General features: G+C 42.9%; 1 protein-coding gene across 1 annotated transcript; it reads right to left on the reverse strand.

The window, feature by feature from the left end:
- Positions 1–52: 52 nt before the first annotated feature.
- On the reverse strand, positions 53–22422 carry DLST (dihydrolipoamide S-succinyltransferase). Its single transcript, XM_004455165.5, has 15 exons — positions 21929–22422; positions 21323–21356; positions 18725–18773; positions 16080–16135; positions 15861–15935; positions 14862–14917; positions 14002–14113; positions 12359–12514; positions 11985–12061; positions 10155–10252; positions 5296–5426; positions 3597–3670; positions 3211–3294; positions 2662–2829; positions 53–1701 (listed from the first exon to the last, which is right to left on the reverse strand). Exons 1-15 carry the CDS (start codon positions 21989–21991, stop codon positions 1567–1569), a joined length of 1368 nt encoding a protein of 455 aa, XP_004455222.2. The 5' UTR covers positions 21992–22422; the 3' UTR covers positions 53–1566.
- Positions 22423–23884: the final 1462 nt, after the last annotated feature.

Genomic DNA, 23884 nt, shown 5'->3' on the forward strand with positions numbered 1-23884 from the left:
TGAACAGTGTTAACTTATTTTAAAAGTATGGGCCATCACAGGATAACCAATAGGACATTAAGTGGCTTTTAATGCCAACAATTATTGGTGCAGTAGTGCTGGAGACTTGCACAGCCAGTTACCAAAATGCACCCAGAACCTGGAACCCTGTTTGAGAATATCTGCCCTTTAATTTTCATTTAAAATCAGTTTCTTTAAATATTTTAGTTACAATTTCTGAATAGTGAAGACAGAATAGTAGATACTGCAGGCACTCAGTACTGGCTCCCATCCTCTTCCCTCCCCCCACCCTGCCCATCCCCAGGCCCTGCTTCTTAGTTAGGAAATAAAAGTGGGCACTTTGCATGAAATAAATGGCCCCCTGGTGTCAAGTGTCAGCAGCCTCAGGCCTGGATATAGTTGGATACAAAGCAATGAAGCCCACTAGTTTTTCCTGACGAAATCCGTGCAATTAACCATGCTCCAAGGAATTCCAATGATTGTGCCCAGACAGTGCGCAGTACCTTAGAGATGGTATCAACCACTTCAGCATTGTACCAGCATCTTGGGTTTCCACCACAGACCACCCTCCCCCAGATCTGTGTCCTTCAGAAGAACAGTTCTACGGCCCTGCTCCCTAAAGGCCGTAATGCAGGAAGCCACAGAATTGCTTCTGAAGTCCCACATGCTATACCAACTTGAATTTAAAAGCTCAGAGCAATCTGAGCCAGTCCACTGGAAACGTGTCCCCTTACCCCCACCTCCAATCTACCAGGCTCCAGCTCTTGGTTGTGACCACTGCCATGATGTGCTCTAAATAAGAAAAATGTGCTAGAATGGTTTCTAGCAGCCAGAAAAGGGTTTGGAAAAGGGGTCTTCCTGGTGTGAGGATATGAAGGAAAGTGTACATAGACAGCGTGGGTTCTGCTGCCATCTATGTTCACATTTTCAACCTCAGAAGGAATCTGCCTTTTCCTCCCCTATCAACACTCCTCCAGATGCCCTGGCCTGTGCTTCCTGGAAGAGGTAGAAGAGGCATCTCAAAGTCAGTGAAGCTTAGAATGAAGGTGCCATTTAAGAAGCAGCACCTCCACTCTTGTGTTCAATACCTCCACACAGGTGTAATCATGTAAGAATGTGCACAGCCGGGATGGAGGCTGCACTGAGCTTGGGAGGCACAGTATCCTGTTAGGTGTGCCTGGAGAGCGGACAAAAGATAGAAACTTAAGAATCGCATGGTCCCCGGTGGTTCCCCGATTGTATACTGGCACTGGGGAGAAGCAAAATCATCACTGCAGAGGGCTGGTGGAAGAAAGGCAGGAATAGCAATGAGCATCCATTAAGAATCTCTCTCTCTCTCAAGTCTAAGGTATTCGAATATAAGAGAGGGGTGCAGAGAGGGGGCGAGCCTGGCAGGAACACCGAGAAAGGACCTGCAGCTGCTGGTTACATGTGTCCTGGCTTCTTGTCTTGAGGCCAACAGCATGTGCCTGTCTGGCACAGGCTAACTCAGAACCCGTGAGGAGACTGGGAGAAGACTGGTTTTCAGTTCCTGCATGGTCGAGTAGTAGGGCATGTGGCTTCTTCCTAAAGGTCCAGTAGAAGGACTCTGGGATCCTCTACCGCTGCCTTGATTTTGCGGAGGAAAGTCACTGCCTCTCTGCCATCAATCAGCCGGTGATCGTAGGTCAGTGCCACATACATCATGGGCCGCACCTCCACCTACAGAGAGGAGAGGTTAAAAGGTTTTTCTGGGGAGTGGATGTGGCCCGAGTGGGTGAGCTCCTGCTTCCCATGTACGCGGTCCCAGGTTCAATCCCTGGTACCTCCAAAGAAGGAAAAAAACAAGCTTAACCAAGAAAATAAGATTCTCCTCACAAAAGCCTTCTTGAATACCCTGCTTTCTTACTCATCTGTGGTCTACAGGGAAGTTTTTCTCTTCAGTTCTGGCTGCCTTCAGCTGCTTCTTTGAGTTTAAAATTTAAATTTTTTTTTTTAACCCTAAATCAACACACACTCTGAGATTGTATACAAAATTGTGTGGGCATTTTCAGGGGGAATATCTATAATTTTCAGAATCACAAAATAGTGACCCAAAAAGGTTCTAAATATAGGAGTCTAAGAAAATTTTTCCCTATCTACACTTCTTCCAAAGGCCAGCTAGAGCTCCTCTGACTTGATTCTCTGAACTCCCAGAGAACTTCTAAGCCTTATCATACAACTTAGGAAGCTTGTCTATTGTTCTGCATTGTTGTCCTGTTTCTTGGGAGTAAGAATTATGTCTCCAAATGTTTCCCACCAGATGTATCCTACAGCACCTACAGAGTGGTAACCAACTGCATTCAATAAATGCTTGTTGAATGGTCCCAAATAAAGGAACAAGCCTTCTAAGCTCAGTGGTTCTCAAATTTTAATATGCATCAGAATCACCTGCAGTTTCTGATTCGGTAGGTCGGGGACAGGGTCCGATAATTTGCATTTCTAATAAGTTCTCAGGAGATGCTGATGCTGATCCACAGAAAATTGAGAACCAATGTCCTACTCTTAATTAGAAACTAAGAAACAGAACTCAGGCCTGAAATTTTACTGAATCTTTTAAAGTTTAGTTTTATGATTTAGTTAGACCTGATGTCCCTCTCATCATCAATTAGCCACTGGAACCTTGTGGATGATGCTTCCTACCTTGCCTCCCACAGCCACCGGCCTATCAAAGATGGCGTGCATGCCCAGGATGGCAGACTGAGGGGGGTTGATGATTGGCGTTCCAAAGAGTGAGCCGAAAACTCCTCCATTGCTAATGGTGAAAGTGCCACCATCCATATCTTCAATGGCAAGTTCATTCTTTCGGGCCTAAAAAAACAGAGATTTCATAACTGAAATATTAAGCCCGCCCGGCTTTCTTCACCCAAAGAAAGATCTCCAAAAGGCTCACATCTGAGGCCAATAGGTCTTCAACATATAAGTTATTCAGTTGAGATGAAAGTAAAGTGTTCCACAAAACAAAGGATTGATTCCAATTTTTTCCCCTTTGATCTTCTTTCGTGAGATCTTCTGTCATGAGAGCACACTAAACTCTGCCAGATACCTGTACTTCACTTCTTATGGGCTACTGCCCTTCTCAGGGACATGGATTTCTTATGGAATAAAGTGAGACTTCAGCCTCTTGAACACAGCTTACTGTGTTCAGACTCTCTTTTTGACTTGCCCGGCATACTCATGCTTCTACTTTACCTTCTCTCCCAGTTCACTGATGGTTCGCTCAATATCTGCATAATTCATGGTTTCCACATTCCTGATGACAGGAACCACCAGACCCTGAAGGGAGTAAAAAGCTGTTTTCAGTTGCGAATGAACAGTCCCCTTTAAAGTTACAACTCCCCAGTGTACAGCCAATGTTCTCCCCTCTCCGGAATACCTCTATTACTCAACATCATTCGCAGAAAGTCTTAAGTATTTAGGCCTGAGATTAAGATCAAAGACTGTATCTATGGTCAAAAATAGGTTAGTCTTTTACTAGCTCCCAACTAAATAGAAATCATTCCCAGGGGTCTGCTTTTTCTGACATAGATAAGGTCAAAGTCCAGGACTAGATCTCCCCACCTCCTGTTCAAACATACCCGTGGAGTGGCCACTGCGACACTGATGTCAATATAATCCCTATACACCACCTCTTTGGTTGCATCATCAATCACTATGAGAGAGAAAATACATGTTACATACAACTCTCCAGGGCTAACCTAATGAGGTAGTATCTGCACTGCTAGAGTGAAAAAAGAACACGTGGCACCTGGTACAGTGTAGGCTGACCAACCAACATGAAAACGACCGCGTTACAAATGTCAGCCAGCTCCATTCTTACCCCCATCCCAATCAATCATATGCCTGACTGAGCCTGAGCATGGGTGCATCCATTTCTTTGGCAGCTCTCAGGAGGAGTCAATACACTGCCTGACATGGGATGAGTACATATGTTCATAAGCACTAAATTCTTGTTAACTAGCTCTGCTCAAGCCCTCCCTTGGCGGAGAATGGCTAGGTTGAAGTGCTCCAGAGAAGGCAGATTAGCAAAGGAAAGCGGGTAGGGGGATACTGCTTCCTACTTTGTATAAGGGGGAAGAGGGTGGCCTCTTTTTAACAAGGGGTCCATGAGCTTGAACTGACATTCAAAAAAACATTCTTGTGGGGATATGTTGGTGTGGGTGTGATCTATTTATTAAATAATACACAGTATAGCGTTGACTTAGTAAGGGGTCCCTGGTTTTTACCTGACTGGCAAAGGGGTTTGTGGAACAAAGAAGGTTAAGAACCCTTGGTCTAGGAGATTCAGGAGGAAGCAGGATGAATTGGCTCTAGATATGCTAGCTTGAGAGAGCAAACTAGCAGCTGAAACTTAGGTCTAGGGCTCATGAGAAAATAAAAAGGCTAACAGACTTGGGAATCTTTTCCATAGAAAGAAAGTCTAAGATGTATTGTTAGATAAGATACTCAGGAAAAGCATATAAAGTGAGAACAAGGTCAAAAGAACTTTAAGAAATGCCTACATACATGGGCATGCAGAAGAAATGGGGGCTAAAGAGAAGATGGAGAATGAGCTAGTTAGGAAAGTATGAGAAGAATACAAGAAATGAAAAGAGGTATACACTGGGTAAAACAAAGACAGCCCTTCTACCTATCAAGAACACACCACTCAATGAAAGGGACTAGGGCTTCTATTTCTAGATCTTTAGGGACAGTGGCATTGCTGAGAGTTGCAAAAGTGTTACTGACCCTCTCCAACCTTCCAGGGAACAGATAAATGTCCCAATAGGAAAAAGAAAACAGCATGTTAGGCCAGTACTTCAATGACGCAGGTGAATAAAAGAGAAGAAAAATGAGCACCAAGTACATAAAAAAAAAGGGGCCAAGTCCAAGGCTTCAGAATGAGATCCATCGATCTGAGATCAAAGGTCACTCTGGAGCTTGCACGGGGTGTTAAAGTCAGGCCCTAATAAAACAGGGCCCATCGAAGAGGGTTGTTAGACAGCACATGAACTTCCACCCTGACATGAGAATCTGGAGTGCTGGGTCACCCCAGAATTGTTTGCTGTCAGAACAGCTGCCAAGCTGCACAGTGGGAAGAGAAACTGTTCTGTTCAGCTTGTGGGGAGAAAGTAATCATGATGCCATTTCAGGAGACCAAAAATGAAGGTGAATCAAGAACTCGCTGGGAAAGAATCATGTTTTCACAGGAAGGAAATGAAATGCCATGTGGAAGCAAGTCTGTGTTCCTATGCCTACCTCCCAGAAACTCTGTGATTCTGGCCACAGCAAACTCACCTGCATTTACAACAGGCTGCTCCTGCAAGGCAAAGGCTGAGGCCTTCACAAATGCTGACATGAAGCCTAGTTTGAGGTTATGTTTCTTCAGAAAAGCATCTTTGTGCCGAGCCCTCATCTCCTGGATGTTACTGCAAAAACACATTACAAAATAAACACAAACAAAGGCTTTTTTCTTTTAGGAGGTACTGGGGATCGAGGGGACCTTATACATGGGAAGCAGGTGCTCAACCACTGAGCTACACCCCCTCTCTGAGTCTTAATATTTTGACTTTCATAGGGGTTTCTAACTCCACCATGATTGGGCACGTTTTTTTCCATTACCCTGGGGCCATCCACCTAAATTCATGTTTTGAATAGTCTAATAGAGGTCAAAACAATAACCTTGTTCTTTTACCTCCACTCCCCCCTCCAAAATGGATATAAAGGAATCAGGTCCAATCTGTCTTTAAGGTGGCTTGAGCCCTTTACAGGACTCTTCATGTTCCAGAAGTCACAAATTTTCAGTGGCAGATGAACCAAGAGATCACACAGCACACTAACATTCTTGCCCTGGATGAGAAAGCGATTTCTAGCTAAGATAAAATCATGAGTCATCTACCCTGAAAATTTTTTTAAAGCATAAATGAAGTCCACAAAATAAGCAATATTCTTTTTATTCTTGTTAGAAATATTTTTTTAAAAGTCACCAAAAGCTGCCGTGACCAAAATGGAAGGTTAACCCAGTGCTCTTTTAGGCTCATGTGAAAGTCAGCAGATTCATTCATCTCCCCAGAGTTAGCATGCCATCCACCAGTTCATGCAAACAGGTACTGAACACCAGCTGCATGCAAGGATCAGAGCTGAGCACCAAGATACAAAGATGAAGACACAGCTCTTCCTCGTAAGGCTAGTTTAATGGAGGTGCTGTCCTTGGTAGTTAGAAAAGTGCTTTTTTCATGCAAGAATCAGAGCATTCTGAGAACCCTTTTTATGAACAGCCTTTGGTCTTTTGAAACTGGTTGTTCCATATACACATGGAAGGAAGAGTTTGGGAAAATGGCTTTCCCATCATTTTGCAGCAAAAACCTCACTATTTATCGGAATAGAGTTCCATGATGGAAATTGAATTTACCATTATCTCAGGTCCAAAAGCTCAGTTCTCCCTATAATAGCCTAATTAAGCATTAGCAAAAACAATAAGATATGGTACAACTTTAACTCCCCCCTTCAGACCTTCTGTTTTTGAAAAAAGGAAATTTTCCTAGGGGGACTGATTGGGTTTAAAATGTTTGTTTTCCTGAGTCTAACCTTATTTTGTGCTAGGATTACCACCCTAAAGACATTACTGGTTCCCAAGACACAAGAGCGGCTGAGAGGGAAAGAGAAGTGATAAACATCTCTGCTCTCAAACCTGCCCAAATGCTTTTGTCTCGTCATTAGTAGTTTCTATTTCAGAGCTCTGTCCTTGGAGGCAGAGGCTGGGCCAACAGGGAAGAAGAAGAGGTCTGAAACAGGCCCATATGGGTTGGCTGATCAGCACAAGACCCAAAGGGCACTCGATCTAAACAAGATTACTGGCTGCAGCAAGACCCAGGCCTTCCTTAAGTAACACTTCAATTAGCAGCTGAAAGGAGATCCAGCTACTGTTACTTACCTTCCAAACAAAGCTGTTGGGCCAAAGGCATCTTTCAAAGCCACAAATATTTACATGTTTTGTCCTAAGGAATTGGGTAGAATTTCAAAGTCCAATTCAATTTGTGTATAATTTGGCCCTAATGCACTGAAACATTAGCTGTAGCCTTTCTGATCCATTAGTCAAGGTCATTCCCCACATCCTATGGATGAGAAATCTTTGGCTTGAATGACATCAAGTCTCTTTATGAAGCTTCGCAATAGGATGGATGACATCTACTGAAACTGGCCACAGACCCCTACTCTGAGAAATGCCACAGCATGCTCTAATTAAACCACTGCCTTCTATTTTTCAGATCCCATTCCACAGGAAAACAATTCTTTCCTAATGAAAAGTAGACTGGCACACTAAATACTCAGGACAAAAAGAAGCAAAAGGTGATCAGCAGACTTCAATTACTTCCTGGATTAAATATAAAATCCTTATACTGGTTTTCAGAACATTCTGAAATGTGGATCCAACATTAATATTCTTTCCTATGGATTCCTTTCAGCAGAAATGATCTTTGACTATATCTTAAATGTGTCATATACTTTTCTTCCCATGACATGGTCCAAACTGCTAACATTACAGTCTAGAATGACATTTCCCCACAACCTTACCCATCAAAATGCTCATTCTTTAAGGCCAATTTAAAATCTCTGTCCTCCAGGAAGTTTTCCTGATCCTACCCATCCTACTCTAACAGCTGGCTACAGTGCTTATACTTGCTATAACAGTTATTTTCCTCCCTTTCACATAACAACTATAGTTGTTTACACTAGTTATTAAAATGGTAACAACTTCATAGTCCTTCGTTTGAATCCATAAAATCTCTATACACCTTAGACTCAGGGAGACAGATTTTAGGCTGATGGGCATCTGATCTCTTTGCTTTGCTTAGTGCTTAGCAATAAACTCTTGGGAAGCAGATATGGCTCAAGTTTTTGGGTGCCTGCCTACTACATGGGAAGTTCCAGATTCAGTTCAGTGCCTCCTAAAGAAGAGACGAGCATGAGAGCAAGCTGACAGGACTGGATAGCACAGCAAGATGAAGCAACAAGATGCTGCAAAGAAGAAATACAATGAGAGATGCTCAAGCCACTGGGCGCCTCCCTCCTACATGGGAGGTCCCGGGTTTGGTTCCCAGTGCCTCCTAAAATGATGAGCACGCAACAAGCAGACAGCAAGTGCAAAACTATGAGGAGGGAGGAATAAATAAATCTTTAGAAAAATAAACTCTTTCTCCCTTTGAAACCCCAGTGTCTCAGGAATTGTCATTTGAATGCATGGAGCAGAAAACCCCTCCCATCCCTTGGTTTTTATTAGTAATACTACCTCTGCCCAAACCCTAAAAACAAAAGATCTCACCCTCTTTCCCACTTCATACTCATTTTCACATTTCAGGTATTTACTGTTCTAGACTTTATTTAATGTTTGTTCAGACCAGACAACCAGCTCTGAAAGCATAAGGGCTCTTTTCACTCATCTTTGTATCCTCCTTGAATTCTCTGTATCTTATATATGATAAGCACTTAAAAACTGTGTGGTAAATTTAATTACATTCTCTTCCTTGCAGTGCTGATCATTTGCATCAAAATCCTAAAGGAGAAAATAGGTGGGTTAATAATAACCTCACTACAGAAATGGGTATATTGAAGTGGTTCTTTTGACGTTTTTTCTCCCCTTTATATATGTAATAGTTTGATATTATTGATGAATTCCAAAAAGAAATACTGGATTGTGTTTGTAACCTGGTCTTTTCCTCTGGGCATATTAGTGTATTGGCTTCAGAGGTTTTACTTTTATTTGATTAAATTATGATTAGGGCTTTGATTGGGCCACATCAGTAAGTTGTTGAGTCCCTGCCCCTTGGTGGATGGGGACTCACAGATAAAAGACATGACAAAGGACAGAGTTGGGAGTTTTGAGCTGGAGCCTGGGAAGTGAACACACAGAAGAACAAAGAGGAATAAAGACGGCTCCTTAGACATGGCAGAAGCCCTGGGGAAAGATGGAGCCATTTGCCTGATAGTCTACAGCTGCCTTGTGAAACGAGCACAGCAGCTGAGCCTGGAGAGAAACAGACTCTGGGAAGAGAAGAACACAAGAAGCATGAACTCTTGGCAGACATCGGCAGACATCTTGCCCGAAAACACGGCAACAGATTTTGGTGAGGGAAGTAACTTATGCTTGACAGCCTGGTAACTGTAAGCTTCTACCCCAAATAAATTCCCTTTATAAAAGCCAACAGATTTCTGGTATTTTCTAACAGCACCCCTTTGGCTAATACAATATATTTTGAAGTTTTTATTTTTAAAAAATGCATCTTACTTTCCATTTCACTATTAAAACTGGGAAAGGTGAGTTATGACAAACCTATGCCTTTTCACCTACCCAATTCTGAGTCACTTAGGGACAAGCCTAAGGAGCAGGGACTGAGAAAGCTGCAGGGCAAAGTGCCCTCGGTCTGGGCTCACCATCAAATGGCTCTCCATCCCCAAGGGTAGGCCCCAGGGGTAAGCCTTCTCAGCCTGGTTGCCCCTTCTCTGCTTGGCAACCCCTGATACAATCATCAAAAATTAAGGCTACTATCAGTCTCATTAATTAGAAGATTCAAGGTATGAAAGCTAAGCTTTTTAAGTCACAATGGAGGCAGGCATGGTATTTTGCAAAGTCAATTAGGGGGAAAACCAACAATCATTTGGAGTAAGTCAACAAAAGACAGTATGAGCACCTGTCAGTTTTGGAAGCAGCTCTGGGTACGGACTTGGGCAAGTTCAAGAATTCTCCAAGGAGGGAAACGGACTTGGCCCAGTGGTTAGGGCGTCCGTCTACCACATGAGAGGTCCGCAGTTCAAACCCTGGGCCTCCTTGACTCGTGTGGAGCTGGCCCATGCGCGGTGCTGATGTGCGCAAGGAGTGCCCTGCCACGCAGGGGTGTCCCCCGCGTAGGGGAGCCCCACGTGCAAGGAGTGCACCCCGTAAGGAGAGCCGCCCAGCGCGAAATAAAGTGCAGCCTGCCCAGGAATGGTGCCGCCCACACTTCCCGTGCCGCTGACGATAACAGAAACGGACAAAGAAACAAGACGCAGCAAATAGACACAGAGAACAGACAACGGGGGGGGGGGGGATTAAATAAATAAATACATCTTTAAAAAAAATAATTCTCCAAGGAAAAAGAGAACAGGAAATAAGGACTCACCTCATGTCAACCTCATTGAAAGTAGTCAGCATTGCACATGTGTTCTGGGCCTCCTTTAGACGCTGAGCAATGCGCTGCCGCATCCTGTTCATTTTCTCCTGAAAGTGAAGTGGAATAAGGATTGACAAGATGGTTTCTTGAGATGAAGTGTTCTCCATTTAGAGGGTGCACTCAGCTTGCTAGGAGTAGATGGACTATAGAAGCACAGTATCTGAGTACAAGAGCTCTAAGCTTCCCCTGTCCTGTGGTGGCCTTGCTCCTCCGAGCAAGAACAAGAAAACAGGCAGAAACTACTCACGCAGATAGATATGCCTGAAGTTTAACTAAGACTAGAGGCCCAGGAAATGGTTTTATTTCGAAACCAAGTTCAATTCATGAAAAGGAAGAATGTGGCTTAGGTTTAGCCAGCCAAGAATCACTACAGCAAGGACAATTTCTGGGATACAGACTTGCATGAAAATAGCTACTTGTGCAGAGAAAAACACATAATGGAAATTCATGAGCAACAAACTTTGAGGCCATATATTTTTAAGAGATATTCACAGTCAGGGGAACCCACACTCTTGACCATACTTCCTTGAGGTTTTATGTCTGCCCCTGACAGCTACTGCTAATGCATACTTCTTGGCTAAGTATCCTGGAAGTAGAGGAATAGAACTCAGTAAACCCTTTCTCTGTCATGTGTCACTGGGAAGTGGAGGAGGGGTGGCACGACTAAGCTACCATCCATTACAAATATTTTACTCACCCAAGTCATTTGAGTGGCAGCATAACATAGCAGAAAAAACACTGGACAGGGTTCAGAAGACCTCAGGCTCTGTCCTGACTACCATTTGATGGTTATGTGACTATGAACAAGTCACTTCCTGAAACTAAGTTTCCTCATTTTTCAAACAGGAAGTACTTGCTGTATCAAACAAAATATCTAACATGAAAGCATTTACTTTAGGGTCATGATATAAACATACACACCAAAAAATCAACATTCCAGTTGATAATATGTTGAGCAGTAGTATTACTCATTTTACTGCTTCTCTAATCAAAGGCAGAACAGGAGGGACACAAACAGAATTAACTTTAAAGGGTCAACAGGTCAACACTTAGCACACTATTGGAGTAAGAGATGTTCTCCTAATTGTAGTACACAGCTCCTCATGGAGCTGAAAAGATACTACTGTGTAGATCAGCTAAGTTGTCTCCACATTTCTACATAATACTAGAGAGTCAAAGTTTTTGTATTTTTCTAAGTTGAAATCTCTGGTAGGAAAATACATTCATCAATAGAATGAATTCAATTACATGTATCATCTCCTCCTCTGAACATACAAAATTTGAGCCAGTTTCTCATTTACAGAGTAATCCCGAACTCCTAAAACCCCGGCCTATGAATTTTAGAATTCTGCCAAGTCCAAAGTTTATCTTGCCACCAGTGAAGCAATTTTTAAAATTTGGGAATATTAAGTCCAAGCTACACTAGCCATCAAAGCTTTCAAGGTCAAGGGAGGGGAGCAGTTGTGTGGCAGTTGAACTCCTCCCTCCTACATGGGAGGTCCTAGGTTCAGTTCAGATGCCTCCTGAAAAAACAGAAACAAACAACAAGCAAAACAAACAAAAAACCAACTCAGGGAAGCCAATGTGGCTCAATGATTGAGCACTGGCTTCTGACCTGGGTTCAATCCCCAGCCCCCCATACCTCAAAAAAAAATTAAGGTCAAGGGAATGAGCTGCAGGGAACTGGCCATTCAAAGGTAGGCACCACCACACCCACACTAAACTTGTCTCAACATTGCCCCTGTCTCTCTCTTCTGACAATGTTCCTCAGAGGCTTACCCGATGTTCTGAACGCAGACCTTTGCCAGCTCCTGGCTCAGCCACTGGAGGAATGGCAGTAGGTTTTACGGCAGACACTGAAAAAGAAGAGATAGGGTACGGCTGCATCAGAGAAGGAAAGAAACATTTGCTAAGTATGTGCTAGTGCTTTCATACTGTACTACCCTTCCCATTCCAAAGATGAAAAAGCTGTTGAGGGAGGTTATGTAACTAGCCTAAAGTCAGACAGAAGGCCAAGACGCAAACTCAGGTCTTCTGATAGAAAATCTGATATGGCCTGTTCAATGTCATGACTGGTTTCAGACTTTACCCTGTAAGGGAACATGGCATTGGAAGAGAAGTTCTACAAAGATATATGGGAGTTAGAGGCTTACCTGGTTTGCTAATAGGACGTTGGGAGGGTGAGGGCACTGGTGGCATCTCTGTGGGTATGGGTGCTGAAGGGGGAGGAGGAACTGCCGATGCCACAGGCTCTTCTTTTGGGACTGTGGCAGCAGGAGCTTCAGCTGGCTTGTCCTTAGCAGAAGCAGCTGGAAAACAAGAAAAACAGATGCTGTGGGCACTGTCTGGAACGGAAAGCAACCAAATCACAGATGCTAAGCACAATTTAGCAGCAAAAGCTCTATCTCCAATAATTAATAAATGTCTACTTGTTCTATGCAAGGCACTATTAGATTCACACCATTGACAGGAGGCATTATTCTACTCCCAGGGGCCCCTATATGGTTCTGTATAACTGGCTTGCTTAGCCGTCTGATTTCACGAATATCTACTAATTGTCGAATTCAGCAAGTACTTTCAAATTACCAACTAAGCCCAAGGAAATGTAAACTTCCAAGCAAAAAAAGGCAATTTAAAATGCTGAAACACACATATAAAAGTAACATATTTCTAAATATGGTTATGCTAAGAATATCACCTTTTATTTTACATCTCATAGGGAAGAACACTCTACCAAAAACCAAAAGTTTAAATAATTAAGGGCTCATTAAGCTTATGAGCTCAAAGCAGTCCAAATAGAATATGCTCATAAATGAGATGGTCAAGTAATAAACTCACTTTAAATTAGGTGTTTAGATTCTTACCCATCTGGACATCAAATCCAGTTTTGTATTTGAATTAGAAGAATTTCCTTCTGCTTTAGCTGTGAGGGATGAATGATCAGAAGATAGAACTCTTCAACTGGAAGAATCACTCTTATTTCCTACTCTTCTTCTATGCATGTTTTCCCATTCTGAGCTTCTGGGTTTGCCCTGATTAACCTCAAAAAATGATGCAATCTATCATTCCTCTGCTTGACTATTTTAACACTGACGAAGAAACAGACTTTAATCTACTTCAGTATTTAAGAGTCGGAAAAGTAATTTCTCTTCTAACCTCTAATATTGACTGTGGTGTCCAGTATAAATCCTTTCTCTTGATTTCATATTTTCTTCCCATTAGGAAGACTACCCTCCATAGAGATGTTGTGAGAAAAGTTTTGAAAAGATACTATGATGAATTCTACGTAACAGCCACCATGAAATACTGCTTCTCCTCACATTAGAACTGTAGTTCTCAACACCAGCTATGTGTCAGAATCACTTGGGGAACATTAAAAACAAACAAAAAAACATTGCCGATAGCCAGGATCTCATAACCTCAGACTTAAGATTCTCTGGGCCTAGGCATTTGTATTATTTAAAAAGCTCATGCATGATATGATGCAAGGGCTAGGGGAAAAAAATCATTGCCTTTAGAACTGTCTTCATTTCTATTATACCCTTAAGAAATGGCCCAGTCTAAGAAACATATATGGAAAGAACAGAGCATTACGAGTGTCAATTTTTAATACAATTTTCTTCCAGAACTTGATATTTAAAGTTCACACTATTTTAGTATTACCTCACTTATTTCCTCAACTAAGGGCAGCTGAAATGCCAAAAAGTCTTTGAGACATTAGGGAATTAGCAGATATGCTGAGCCCCAATTCCAAGGGGGAACAATGGAGATCTAACAACCAGGAGAACTTCTTTACCGGCAGTTTTCCTGAGTGTGAAAAGAGGAGTATCTTTTTCTACTTTTTCTCCATCAGGTACCAAAAGAGCTTCAATCACGCCACTTGCTGGTGATGGAACCTGCAAAGATGTCTGGAAAAGGAAGGAAGATTGAGAAACAGTTCAAATTTTTACTCAGCGTTGGAAAATTAATTGTATAAAATCTCAAACTTGAGTCGCAACAGTTGCAATGCAGATTTATAAGTCCCTGCACAAAGAAACAGCTAAGGCTACACTTGCAGAGTCAGGGTGATGACAAGTAAACGTATTTTGAAGATGAGCCCTTTCCCAAACCATTAAAGCAAAATTCAGTTAATGATTTGCCAAATGATATGTGAAAACTGGAAACAGCTCATACAAAATAAGTTGCTTTAAAGTTAAATAAAAAAGACAAAAGTACATATGATGCGAACAAACTAAAACGAAACTTTAAAGTTTTTTTTTTTTTCTAATGAGCTATTTCAGCATCTTTGTAGGCTTTAAAGTAACAGGTAAGTTCCTTTTTTTTTTCCTTATTATTTTTTTTAAATGTTACATTAAAAAAACATGAGGTCCCATATACCCCCCACCCCACTTACCCCACTCCTCCCACATCAATAACTGCTTTCATCATCATGGGACCTTCTTTACATTTGGTGAACACATTTTGGAGCACTGCTGCACCACATGGATAGTGGTTTACATTGTAATTTACACTCTCCCGCAGTCTACCTGGTGGGCCATGGAAGGACATACAATGTCCAGCATCTGTCCCTGCAGATGTTGTCCTTATGTTCTTTCATCAGGTTAAGAAACCAAGAGGAGAAAATGAAGCATTGGCACGAATATAGGCCAAGCCTACCTTGTCCGTTTCAATCTCACAAACCACTTCATCTTCTGCAACTGAATCTCCAACAGCTGAAAAGACAATCAAAAGCTACTTGTTGGGAAGCAGATTTGGCCCAATGGATAGAGCATCCGTCTACCACATGGGAGGTCCAAGGTTCAAACCCAGGGCCTCCTGACCTATGTGATGAGCTGGCCCATGCACAGTGCTGATGCGGCCAAGGAATGCCGTGCCATGCAGAGGTGTCCCCTGCGTAGAGAAGCACCACGCGCAAGGAGTGCGCCCTGTAAGGAGAGCCGCCCAGCGCGAAAAAAGCACAGCCTGCCCAGGAGTGGCGCCGCACACACGGAGAGCTGACGCAGCAAGGACACAACAGAAAGAGACACAGATTCCGTGCCGCTGACAAGAATGCAAGTGGGCACAGAAGAACACACAGTAAACGGACACAGAGAGCAGACAACTGGGTGGGGGGGTGGCGAGAAAAGGGAGAGAAATAAAAAATAAATCTTAAAAAAAAAAAAAAGCTACTTGTAAACTGAAGCTGATGTGGCTCAAGCAGATGAGCTCCCGCCTACCATATGGGAGGTTCCAGGTTCGGTCCCCAGTGCCTCCTACTAAAGAAGACAAGCAAGACAGCAAGCTGATGCAACAGGCTGGTGTAGCAAGCTGGCACAATGAAGAGACACAAGGAGGAAAACACAGTAAGAGATACAGTAAAGCAGGGAGTGGAGGTGAATCAAGCAATTAGGCGCCTCCCTCCCACATGGGCGGTTCCTGGTTCAGTTCTAGTGACTCTTAAAAAGAAAATGAGCAAACAACAAACAGACACAGTGAGCACAAACAATGAGGGGGGTGGGGAGGAAAAGAAAAAGCTATCTATTAGGGAGGAGACTCTCATAGCCACAAAACTCCATTAGCCAGTGTGTTACAAGACCCCTTCTACATACATAGAGAATAAGGTGGAGCCTTAAGTTTCTATTTAAAGTTAGGAAGCGAGAGGGCAATAACTCTTACCTTTCTCCCACCTGACATCCCCCTCTGTGACAGATTCTGCAAATGCTGGGGTTTTGACTATAATCACATCATTCTCTAGAAAAGAGCAAAAAAACAAAGTCACAAGTAGTCATTTTGCTTTTGCTTTTTCACGTTTGCCTTAATTAAGCTCAGTCAGTTGTTGCCCTTCCCATTAAATCTCAATCCCAAGAAGGAAGGGGGCTGACGACAGGTACTTACTGCATACAGCTGTAGTTCTGAAGAAGCGGATATTGAAGACACTACTGCTGTTAATGCTATCAAAACAAAACAACAGAAAAGTTAACTCCTTCAAGCAGGCAAAACTGCTCACATTTCATTGTAGTTAAGGCACCACTTTAAATGAGTAATTCTTGACCAGGGGTACCCATCAATGCCAACTTTTTCAAAGGCCCCCACCCTCAGAGATTCTGATTCAAAAGGTCTGGAGTAGAGCCTGCATGGCTTTGGTGCCTAGTGAGCTCCTAGTGTGTATCGGACACAGTGCTGCAATGAAATCCAGCTCTCCCAAAATGGAGAGGAGCATATGGTAAGCTACCTGGGTCCTTTGCAGACCTACCAAAAGGACTCATCTTCCTAATTAGGTTTCTTTTTTAACTAATTACATTCAAGTAAGAGATATTGCATGCCCTCAGGGTATATGGCTTTGTGCCTTGTAAAATGGACTCTCAGTCCTCAGGATTACGGATTTAGATAAGATAATGCAGCAAGATGACTTGGCAGTAGGTAAAACAAGGTATCAGACAAAAAGAAAAAAAATTTTTAAATAAGGTGGGAATCTGTTCTCTTGCTAGTAGGCAGCACATCAGTCTACTCTGGGCTCATTCAATAGGAACCTCAAAAGGCCAAAGTGTTTTCTAACATGGCACTTACTTTAAATAAACTGGAGAATGGTTCTTCTTGTATGCACAAAACCCTTAACAGTGGTTACCTCTAGGAAGTGGGAGCTGTAGATATATATGGGTAGTTACCCATACAAACACATTTTGGAGGGCAGGGATGATTTTAGACTGATGGGGACTTCCATTTTCTACATAATAAAAAAGCAAAACAGATTTAAGTTGTGTTTTGAATTTTTACTTTTATGATGCCAAAATGACTATAAGGTCTATATAGAATCAACAAAAATATACATTATGAAAAAAATAGAGAATACAGAACAGGCTGCATCAAGTTTGTAACCATGTGAGAGTAATGTCTATGGAAAAGAACAAAAGCAAAATAAAGTGCAAAGGCACAAAGGGCTGCAGATGCCCAAGGGCTGGGAGCAATGGCTGTCTCTGGAAAGAGGAATCTGGTAGAGCTCTAGGACAAGGGTAAAAATTCTCATGGATACCTTTTAACTTTTTGTTTTTTGAGCCATGTAATATTCATTACCTATTAAATAAAAACACAAAACTAAAAATGGTTTTACAATAAAAGATTTTTAAAAATTGAAGTGGGTATCTTATTGACAGAAAAAAATAAACCACAAAACAGATATATTAGGGTGATATCACCCCCTAAAAGTTTAGTTATTTTAATAATTTATTTTCAAATATTATTTGTTTATTGCAGAGATTTGTGGTCTCCCAATTTTCATTTAAATTGCAAATGAGCTGTTCATTTAAAAATCTCTGAATTTAAGTTTGTTTTGAATTTTGTAACTAGCATTTTAGAGGATGTTGCATTTGTACTTTGTTGTGTAGAATGAAAGACTTGTACTGAATAAACCTGAGATTAAAAAGCAAAAAAAAACCCTCTGAATTTTTAAAATAACTTTTTACTGTGGAACATATTTATAACTCAAAATCTCTAGATTTTTTAAATTACAAAAGTATGTTTACTGTAAAATATTTAGAAACAAGAAAAAGAAAAAAGCACTTATAATAGGATTATATCATATAGTACGAAATGGGATAATTTTGTAATTTGCTAATTTTTCCACTTTATCATAGCGTGAACATGTTAACACAGCATAATTTAATCAACCTCCTGTTGTTTGGCCATTTTGAGTGAAATCTGTATATACTAGGAGTTCTTCAATATGGATTCCTAGAAATGGAATTGCTAGATCAAAAGGTACACCCAGTTCAAAGACTTCTGATTGCCAAACTGCCCTACCAAAAATAAAACAGCAATTCATTCTTCTAGTTCTGAGAGCATCATTCTTTCAGTTTAAAAGAAACACCCCCCCCCCATACACAGTGAAGGAGCTCATCTACTGACCCTTTACTCTGAAGACTCTTGCTGTAAAGTAGCTTGATAGCTATTTTTTAACAGACTGCTAGAAAGCATCCAGTTACCACCACCCTGAAAAACACCTGGAATGCAAAGTAGCCTTACACAACGTTCATAAACAGAAGTTAATCTGAAATACACAAGTGCCCTTTCTACAGACTGTGTCTTATGCAACAAAAGCATTTCCTCCGAGCCCATCAAAGTCTTACAGCTCAACCAACTAGTGCCTTTAGCGTTTCTAAAATTAATAACTATGTACCAAGAGGATGCTCTCAAGTTACACCATAAATGCAACCTCTGGTCTTTCAGCTGCACTTGCATGCAACTAGAACATCAGTACCCTTCTATATCCATGTCCATAATTGAGGGTTCCGTTTTAACTTTCATTATAATCTGAACACCTGAGGAGGACAGGTACACTCCTGGTCCAGCTCCTGACATAAAGTTGATGTTCAATGTCCATTACACACAAAAAATAAACATCATGGTTAGGTCTGCACACTCAACATAACCATGTCGATTTCTAGGCCTGGAGGCCACTGAAGAAATCAGATGGCCAAATTTAGAACTGGTATCTTAATAAATACCCCGTGGCCACATATCTGAGCCTCCCCAGTGATACTTACACAATCTTCCTGCTGTCAGGGTAACCTGGTCCCTGACATAAGGAGACCCCTGCAAGAAACAAAACAACGCTTAACCAACAACCCTTATCTTACAAAGGGCACCTGCTAGGAATGGAAAAGAGGTATGCTCACCCCTAACCCTGAGAGATTAGGGTCAAGGGCAAGCAACAAGATCATCTTAATCACCAAAGCCCTGCTTCTCAATCTTTTCCCCTAAAGTGTCCTTAATGGCAGGGGGCAATGGGTATGCGAGTTTAGAGTGAGTATGTGTTTAAGGAGGCAGGGGGGAGGAACACAAGGGTATAAGCACAAAACAGTTTTATATCTTGTTTACCTTAAAAATCCATAAACTTTCTATTTTCCCTATTGTTTTCATAATAAGAAGTCTCTAATTCTCCAAGTTTTCAAAGTCAATTGAAGCTTGAGAAAGACATATGATGGTTTATCTTACGCCTACTCATAACCTAATCTGAGAAGGGGATGGTTGGTAGGGTGGATGTTTGGTCTGGGTTTCTGTTTCTCCAGTTATAAAATGGACTGGACTGGCAGTAGCAAAGACTGGGCTACTTTAGCTTAGGAGCCCCAGTCTGTCCTAGGACTGAGCTAATAATTTCCCCACCTTTCAGTTTAGTGCCATCCTATGCCTTTCCTGAGGTCTTCCACCCTGCCTTCCCTGGGGGGATGTGGGGGTATGGGATATAAATATATTTTTTTTCTTCCCCAGATCTTAACAACTCTTTCTGAACCATGGGAGATCTCTCTCTCTCATATTCTCACATCCACCTCCTCAAAAACATTCCTGGATTTCAGAGTCAACCAAGTCACCTATGTCCAGCAGCCAATGAGTCTGCAGTACAAATCCCAAGCATTGCAAATCTTTGAACTAGAACAGCCAGCAGCCATACTGATTTTTGGAACCTTGAGTCAATTTGTTCGGAGCATGTGAGTTTATAAAAACTTTCACATGATGACCTCATTTTGATTTTTGAGTCTCACAACTCTCTGGAGTGGAACAACCATCTGCAATTATTCTCATTTCTTATTTAAATAGGGCTTCTGGAGGTTAAGTGACTAGTCCAAGATGAGCCAGGGTGCAAACCCCAACTACAAGGCTCTTTCCATTGTCATGCAGTCTATTAAAATGGAAGAAACGTTTACTGGCCATTTTTCAGGATTCCCTGTTGAAAAGAACATTCATTATTGAGAGCTCATTGTGCTGATACTGTGCTAGGTAGGTGCCTTATGTTCTCCTGACTCTTGGGATAAAGCCCAAAATCTTTATATGGTCCTATCTTTCCTGCCAGACAGGCTTCCTTTCATTTCCATGACCTGTTAAGCTCCTTCCTGCCTGAAAACCTTTGCACAAGCCAAGTCCCTTTGTCTGGAATATCATGCTCTTGGCTGACTCCTATTTATTTTTCAAGTCTCTCCTTAAATGTCACTTTTTTTAGGAAAGCCTCTACTGAAATTATCATGGCACTCAACACCCTTCCAAACTGGATTACATCATCCACCCCATCATCATAACCTGTGCTTCTCTTCTGTTGTACAAGTTATCACAATGTAATTCTGTCCTCATGTGTGCATAAACTTATATATACTCTTCCCAGCTAGCCCATAAGATCCCTGAGGGCAGAGACCATCAGCATCTCTGTTACCCAGCACAGTATCTGGGACTGAGTAGAAACTCAAATTATCTGTGGACTATATGAGTTTGGAGTCAGGCAGACCTGACTTGGCTAATAGTTGATCGAGTGACCTTGGCCAAGGTACTTAACCTCTCTGAGCCTCAGATTATGTATCCGTAACACAGAGATCATACCTCTCTCTTACTGATTTGTGATTAACTGAAAAATGCCAAGAAAATGATTAGAACAATGCTTGGCACACAGAAAGCCCACAATAAAGATTCACTCATCAATACATATTTATTCCAGGCATATAATTAAAAATAAGCCAAGTCAAATACATCATTAGTGATTTCCCAACAAAGTATTGGGATAAAATCTAAACTTCCAAGTCTCTACACCATCCTCTGATGCCACTTTCTCTATTAACCAAAATGCTCCAGCCAAACCGCCTTTTTTCTAGTTCTTAAACAATGCCAACCTCTTTCCTTCCTCGGGGACTTTGTACATACTGTTTCCTTTTTTTTCTCTCGCTCTTTACTGGGCTGGCTCTGTCACACCCTCCAGGTCACAGCTTCGTCACCCACTCTGAGAGGCTTTCTTTGTCTACCCTCATTCGCTTCCTTCTCAGCACTTACTAAAATTTGTGACTATTTGTTTAGCCACTTACATTTTGTTTTTCTCCTTAGTCTGTAAGCTCCATGAGGGCAAGAACTGTTACCTGGTATATTCCCCAGTTAGTGCCTAGCACAGTGCTTACACATAGGAGACACTCAACAATTATGCAAGAATGAATGACAGCTGTAATTATTAAACACCTGTAAAACGTTAAACTACTTAGGTCACACCGTGTTTCAGTCCTACATGAACACTATGAGGAGAAACACAGGCTCCCCGATTTTTTACTTTCCTCACATACTCCTCTGTCCAAGAGGACATCATTTTAGGTAATGGCAAGGTTAGAACTTACCAGGCAGGGAACGTCTTTCTAGAGTGCCATTCCCCTGTTAAGAAAGAAGACATTATGGACATCACCTTCGATGAAAGGAGGAAAGAAAGAAGTTTTTCTTTTAAAGACAAACTCAAAGCTGTTTCAGTGCAGGTGACAGATGCGTCTCGTGACTCCAAATGGCAAATGCAACACCCAGGGCTCGCGATCCCAGCCTGCCAAACTATCTCAACTTCCCCATGAGGCTGAAACCCCCTGATTTTAACAGACGAGACGAGACAGGTCCCCGGGTCCCGCCGCGGGGGGGCACAGCGGTGCGCCCTCCCCAACTGAGTCTCGTATCAGGGCGGGCGCAGGAGCGCGCGGCTCAGGAGCCCTGCGCGGAGGGTGGGGATGCAGCAGCAGGCGGGCTGCCTCAGGAAAGCGCGGGGCCGCTGGGCGCTGCAGGCCCGGTCAGGCGGCCCCGGGAGAGACAGCGGCCCCGGGCCACCCACCCGCGGCCTCCGCGTCCCGGTGCCCTTGGTGCTCGGCCTGGCCGGCGCGCCGCGCCCTGCCCCTGGCCCTGGCCCTGTCGGCTGCTCGCCAGCGGGCTCCTCACCACCAGGACGCTGGCCGGGCCGGACGTACCTTCTGGAAAGCGGAGAGGGAGCGGCTGAATGCCCGGGACACGCAGCGGGACCGGGACAACATCGCGAAAACAGCAGAGTAGAAGGAGGGCGGACAACGGAAGTGGGGCCCGGTAACAACCGGAAGTGCGGCGGGCCGAGGCACCCGCCGCGCATCTAGGGGTGTTCGGAGCAAACCACTGGCAGGGGGCGAGAATGGGGGCCGCGGAGCAGCCGCCGTCCCTGTCCCGGAGTCCAGCGCCCCCGGACACGGGGCAGCGGGGCGCTGTCCGCCGTCCTGGGCCGTTTCCCCCAAAGGTGCCCACAACTGCCTGGAGCCCGGATCACCCAGCCTTTCCGCAGAACCGGACGCTGAGCGCAGCGCTTGGGACCCGGGGGCCCAGCGCCCTTCTGCTCCAGGGTAAAAAGGCGAAAGGCAGGCGTGCACGGGCTTTGAATTCGCCCCTTTGCAGACATTCCTGCCCGGTCTTACACTCTCGTGACCTGGGTGCCTCAACTGTTAAAGTGGTACTTGTCAATTCCCTGCCTCCCTTACCCCAAATCAGAGAAACAGTCCCCGAGGAACATCTAAAGGATTCCCACTGACCTCTTTCTTCTTCTTATAATCAATTTAACTGAAACATATTCATAAACCATACAGTCCATCTAAAGTGTACAATCAATGGCATTTGGTATAATCACAGAGTAGTGCATTCATCATTTCAATCAATATTCGAGCATTCCCATTGCCCTCTTACCAAGCCAAGGCCTTCACCAACTAGCCTTGGACCTGAACCCTATCTGTCCCACTTCCTACCCAAACTCCCTCTAGCCAAATTAATTTACCCCATATATCCTGTGTATTTTGGAGGTTGTTAGTTTGTCACCCCATCCCTAGAATATAAACTCCATGAGATCAGGGGTTTGTTTTGTCCACTGTCATATCCCCGGTATGTAGAACAGAGCTTGGCATAGGTAGGTTCCCTGTACAGTGAATATTTGCAGGCTGGGTTTGGGCGTCCTAGCTTTTGGCATACCATTCTGCCTGCTGCTTTAAAAGATCCATTACTGGCCATCCCCCCCAATGTGCTATTTATTTCACTCCTCATACGTTTGTGTGGGTTGTTCCCTACTTCTATTTGTCCAGGGATTCCTTACTCTTCCTTGAAGTCTTTCGGAAAACCTCTCTAATCCCCTCTGGTAGAGGAAACAGATACTTTTTCTGTGTCCAAAGCATTGTGTCTGTATCTCTACAATTTATTATATTGTAGTGTCCTGCTGACTTGTCTGTCTCTTCCACTTGAGGTGCAGGAGAGAAAGGGATGACTATTTTCCTGAAACTCTTGGCACAGAACCCTGTGCCTGGTACTTTGTAGGCATGCAATAAATATTTGTGGAATGACTAAATACTTCCATGCTTACAGTGCTGCTGGACATAGCTGAAGAGTCCAAGAAGAGTAATCAGGAGCTTGGGCGATGGCAATCTCTTGCCAGGGTTGCTGTTAAAATTTTCTTAGATCGCTACCTAACTCGTTCAGTTTGTAATAATTAATTTTTAAGGCTTTTATCTAAGGTTTAGAAACTCAAGTCTGAATAATGTAGCAAAGAACTTCTGGAGTTTCAGTGATTGCCCAAGTTAATCTTACATTTTACTGTCTTAAACACCATGGATATAACACACAGACACACACAGAACCATACATGGACACGCCCACGTGCACAGTAGCTTTCAAAGTCCCTCTCAGAGGATAAAGGTTGAAACTCCTTTCCTCAAGATTCACATATGAGCTTCCATGGAGTCCAAGGTACAGCCCAGTAAGCTCTGCATTTAGAGCTTCACAGGATAGAGCATTGTCTCTTGGGACAGGAATTTATGAATACAAGTTGTGGCAGTGTTCAAAAGAGAAGTTTTAAAAAATGTTTTATTGTGAAATGAACATCCAAAAGGGTATATAAATACGTGTACACAGTTTAAAGA

Source organism: Dasypus novemcinctus, chromosome 3, assembly GCF_030445035.2.
Source record: "Dasypus novemcinctus isolate mDasNov1 chromosome 3, mDasNov1.1.hap2, whole genome shotgun sequence".
NCBI classification, from domain to species: domain Eukaryota; kingdom Metazoa; phylum Chordata; class Mammalia; order Cingulata; family Dasypodidae; genus Dasypus; species Dasypus novemcinctus.

What these genes read in the sequence shown, in the direction of transcription:
- DLST (XM_004455165.5), bottom strand. Translation starts at nt 21,991, where the DNA reads ATGTTGTCCCGGTCCCGCTGCGTGTCCCGGGCATTCAGCCGCTCCCTC. An exon ending in AGAAAGACGTTCCCTGCCTG is followed by an intron (nt 18,774 to 21,322) that starts GTAAGTTCTAAC and finishes TGTTTCTTGCAG; the next exon opens with GGGTCTCCTTATGTCAGGGA. An exon ending in CAGAACTACAGCTGTATGCA is followed by an intron (nt 15,936 to 16,079) that starts GTAAGTACCTGT and finishes GCTCTTTTCTAG; the next exon opens with AGAATGATGTGATTATAGTC.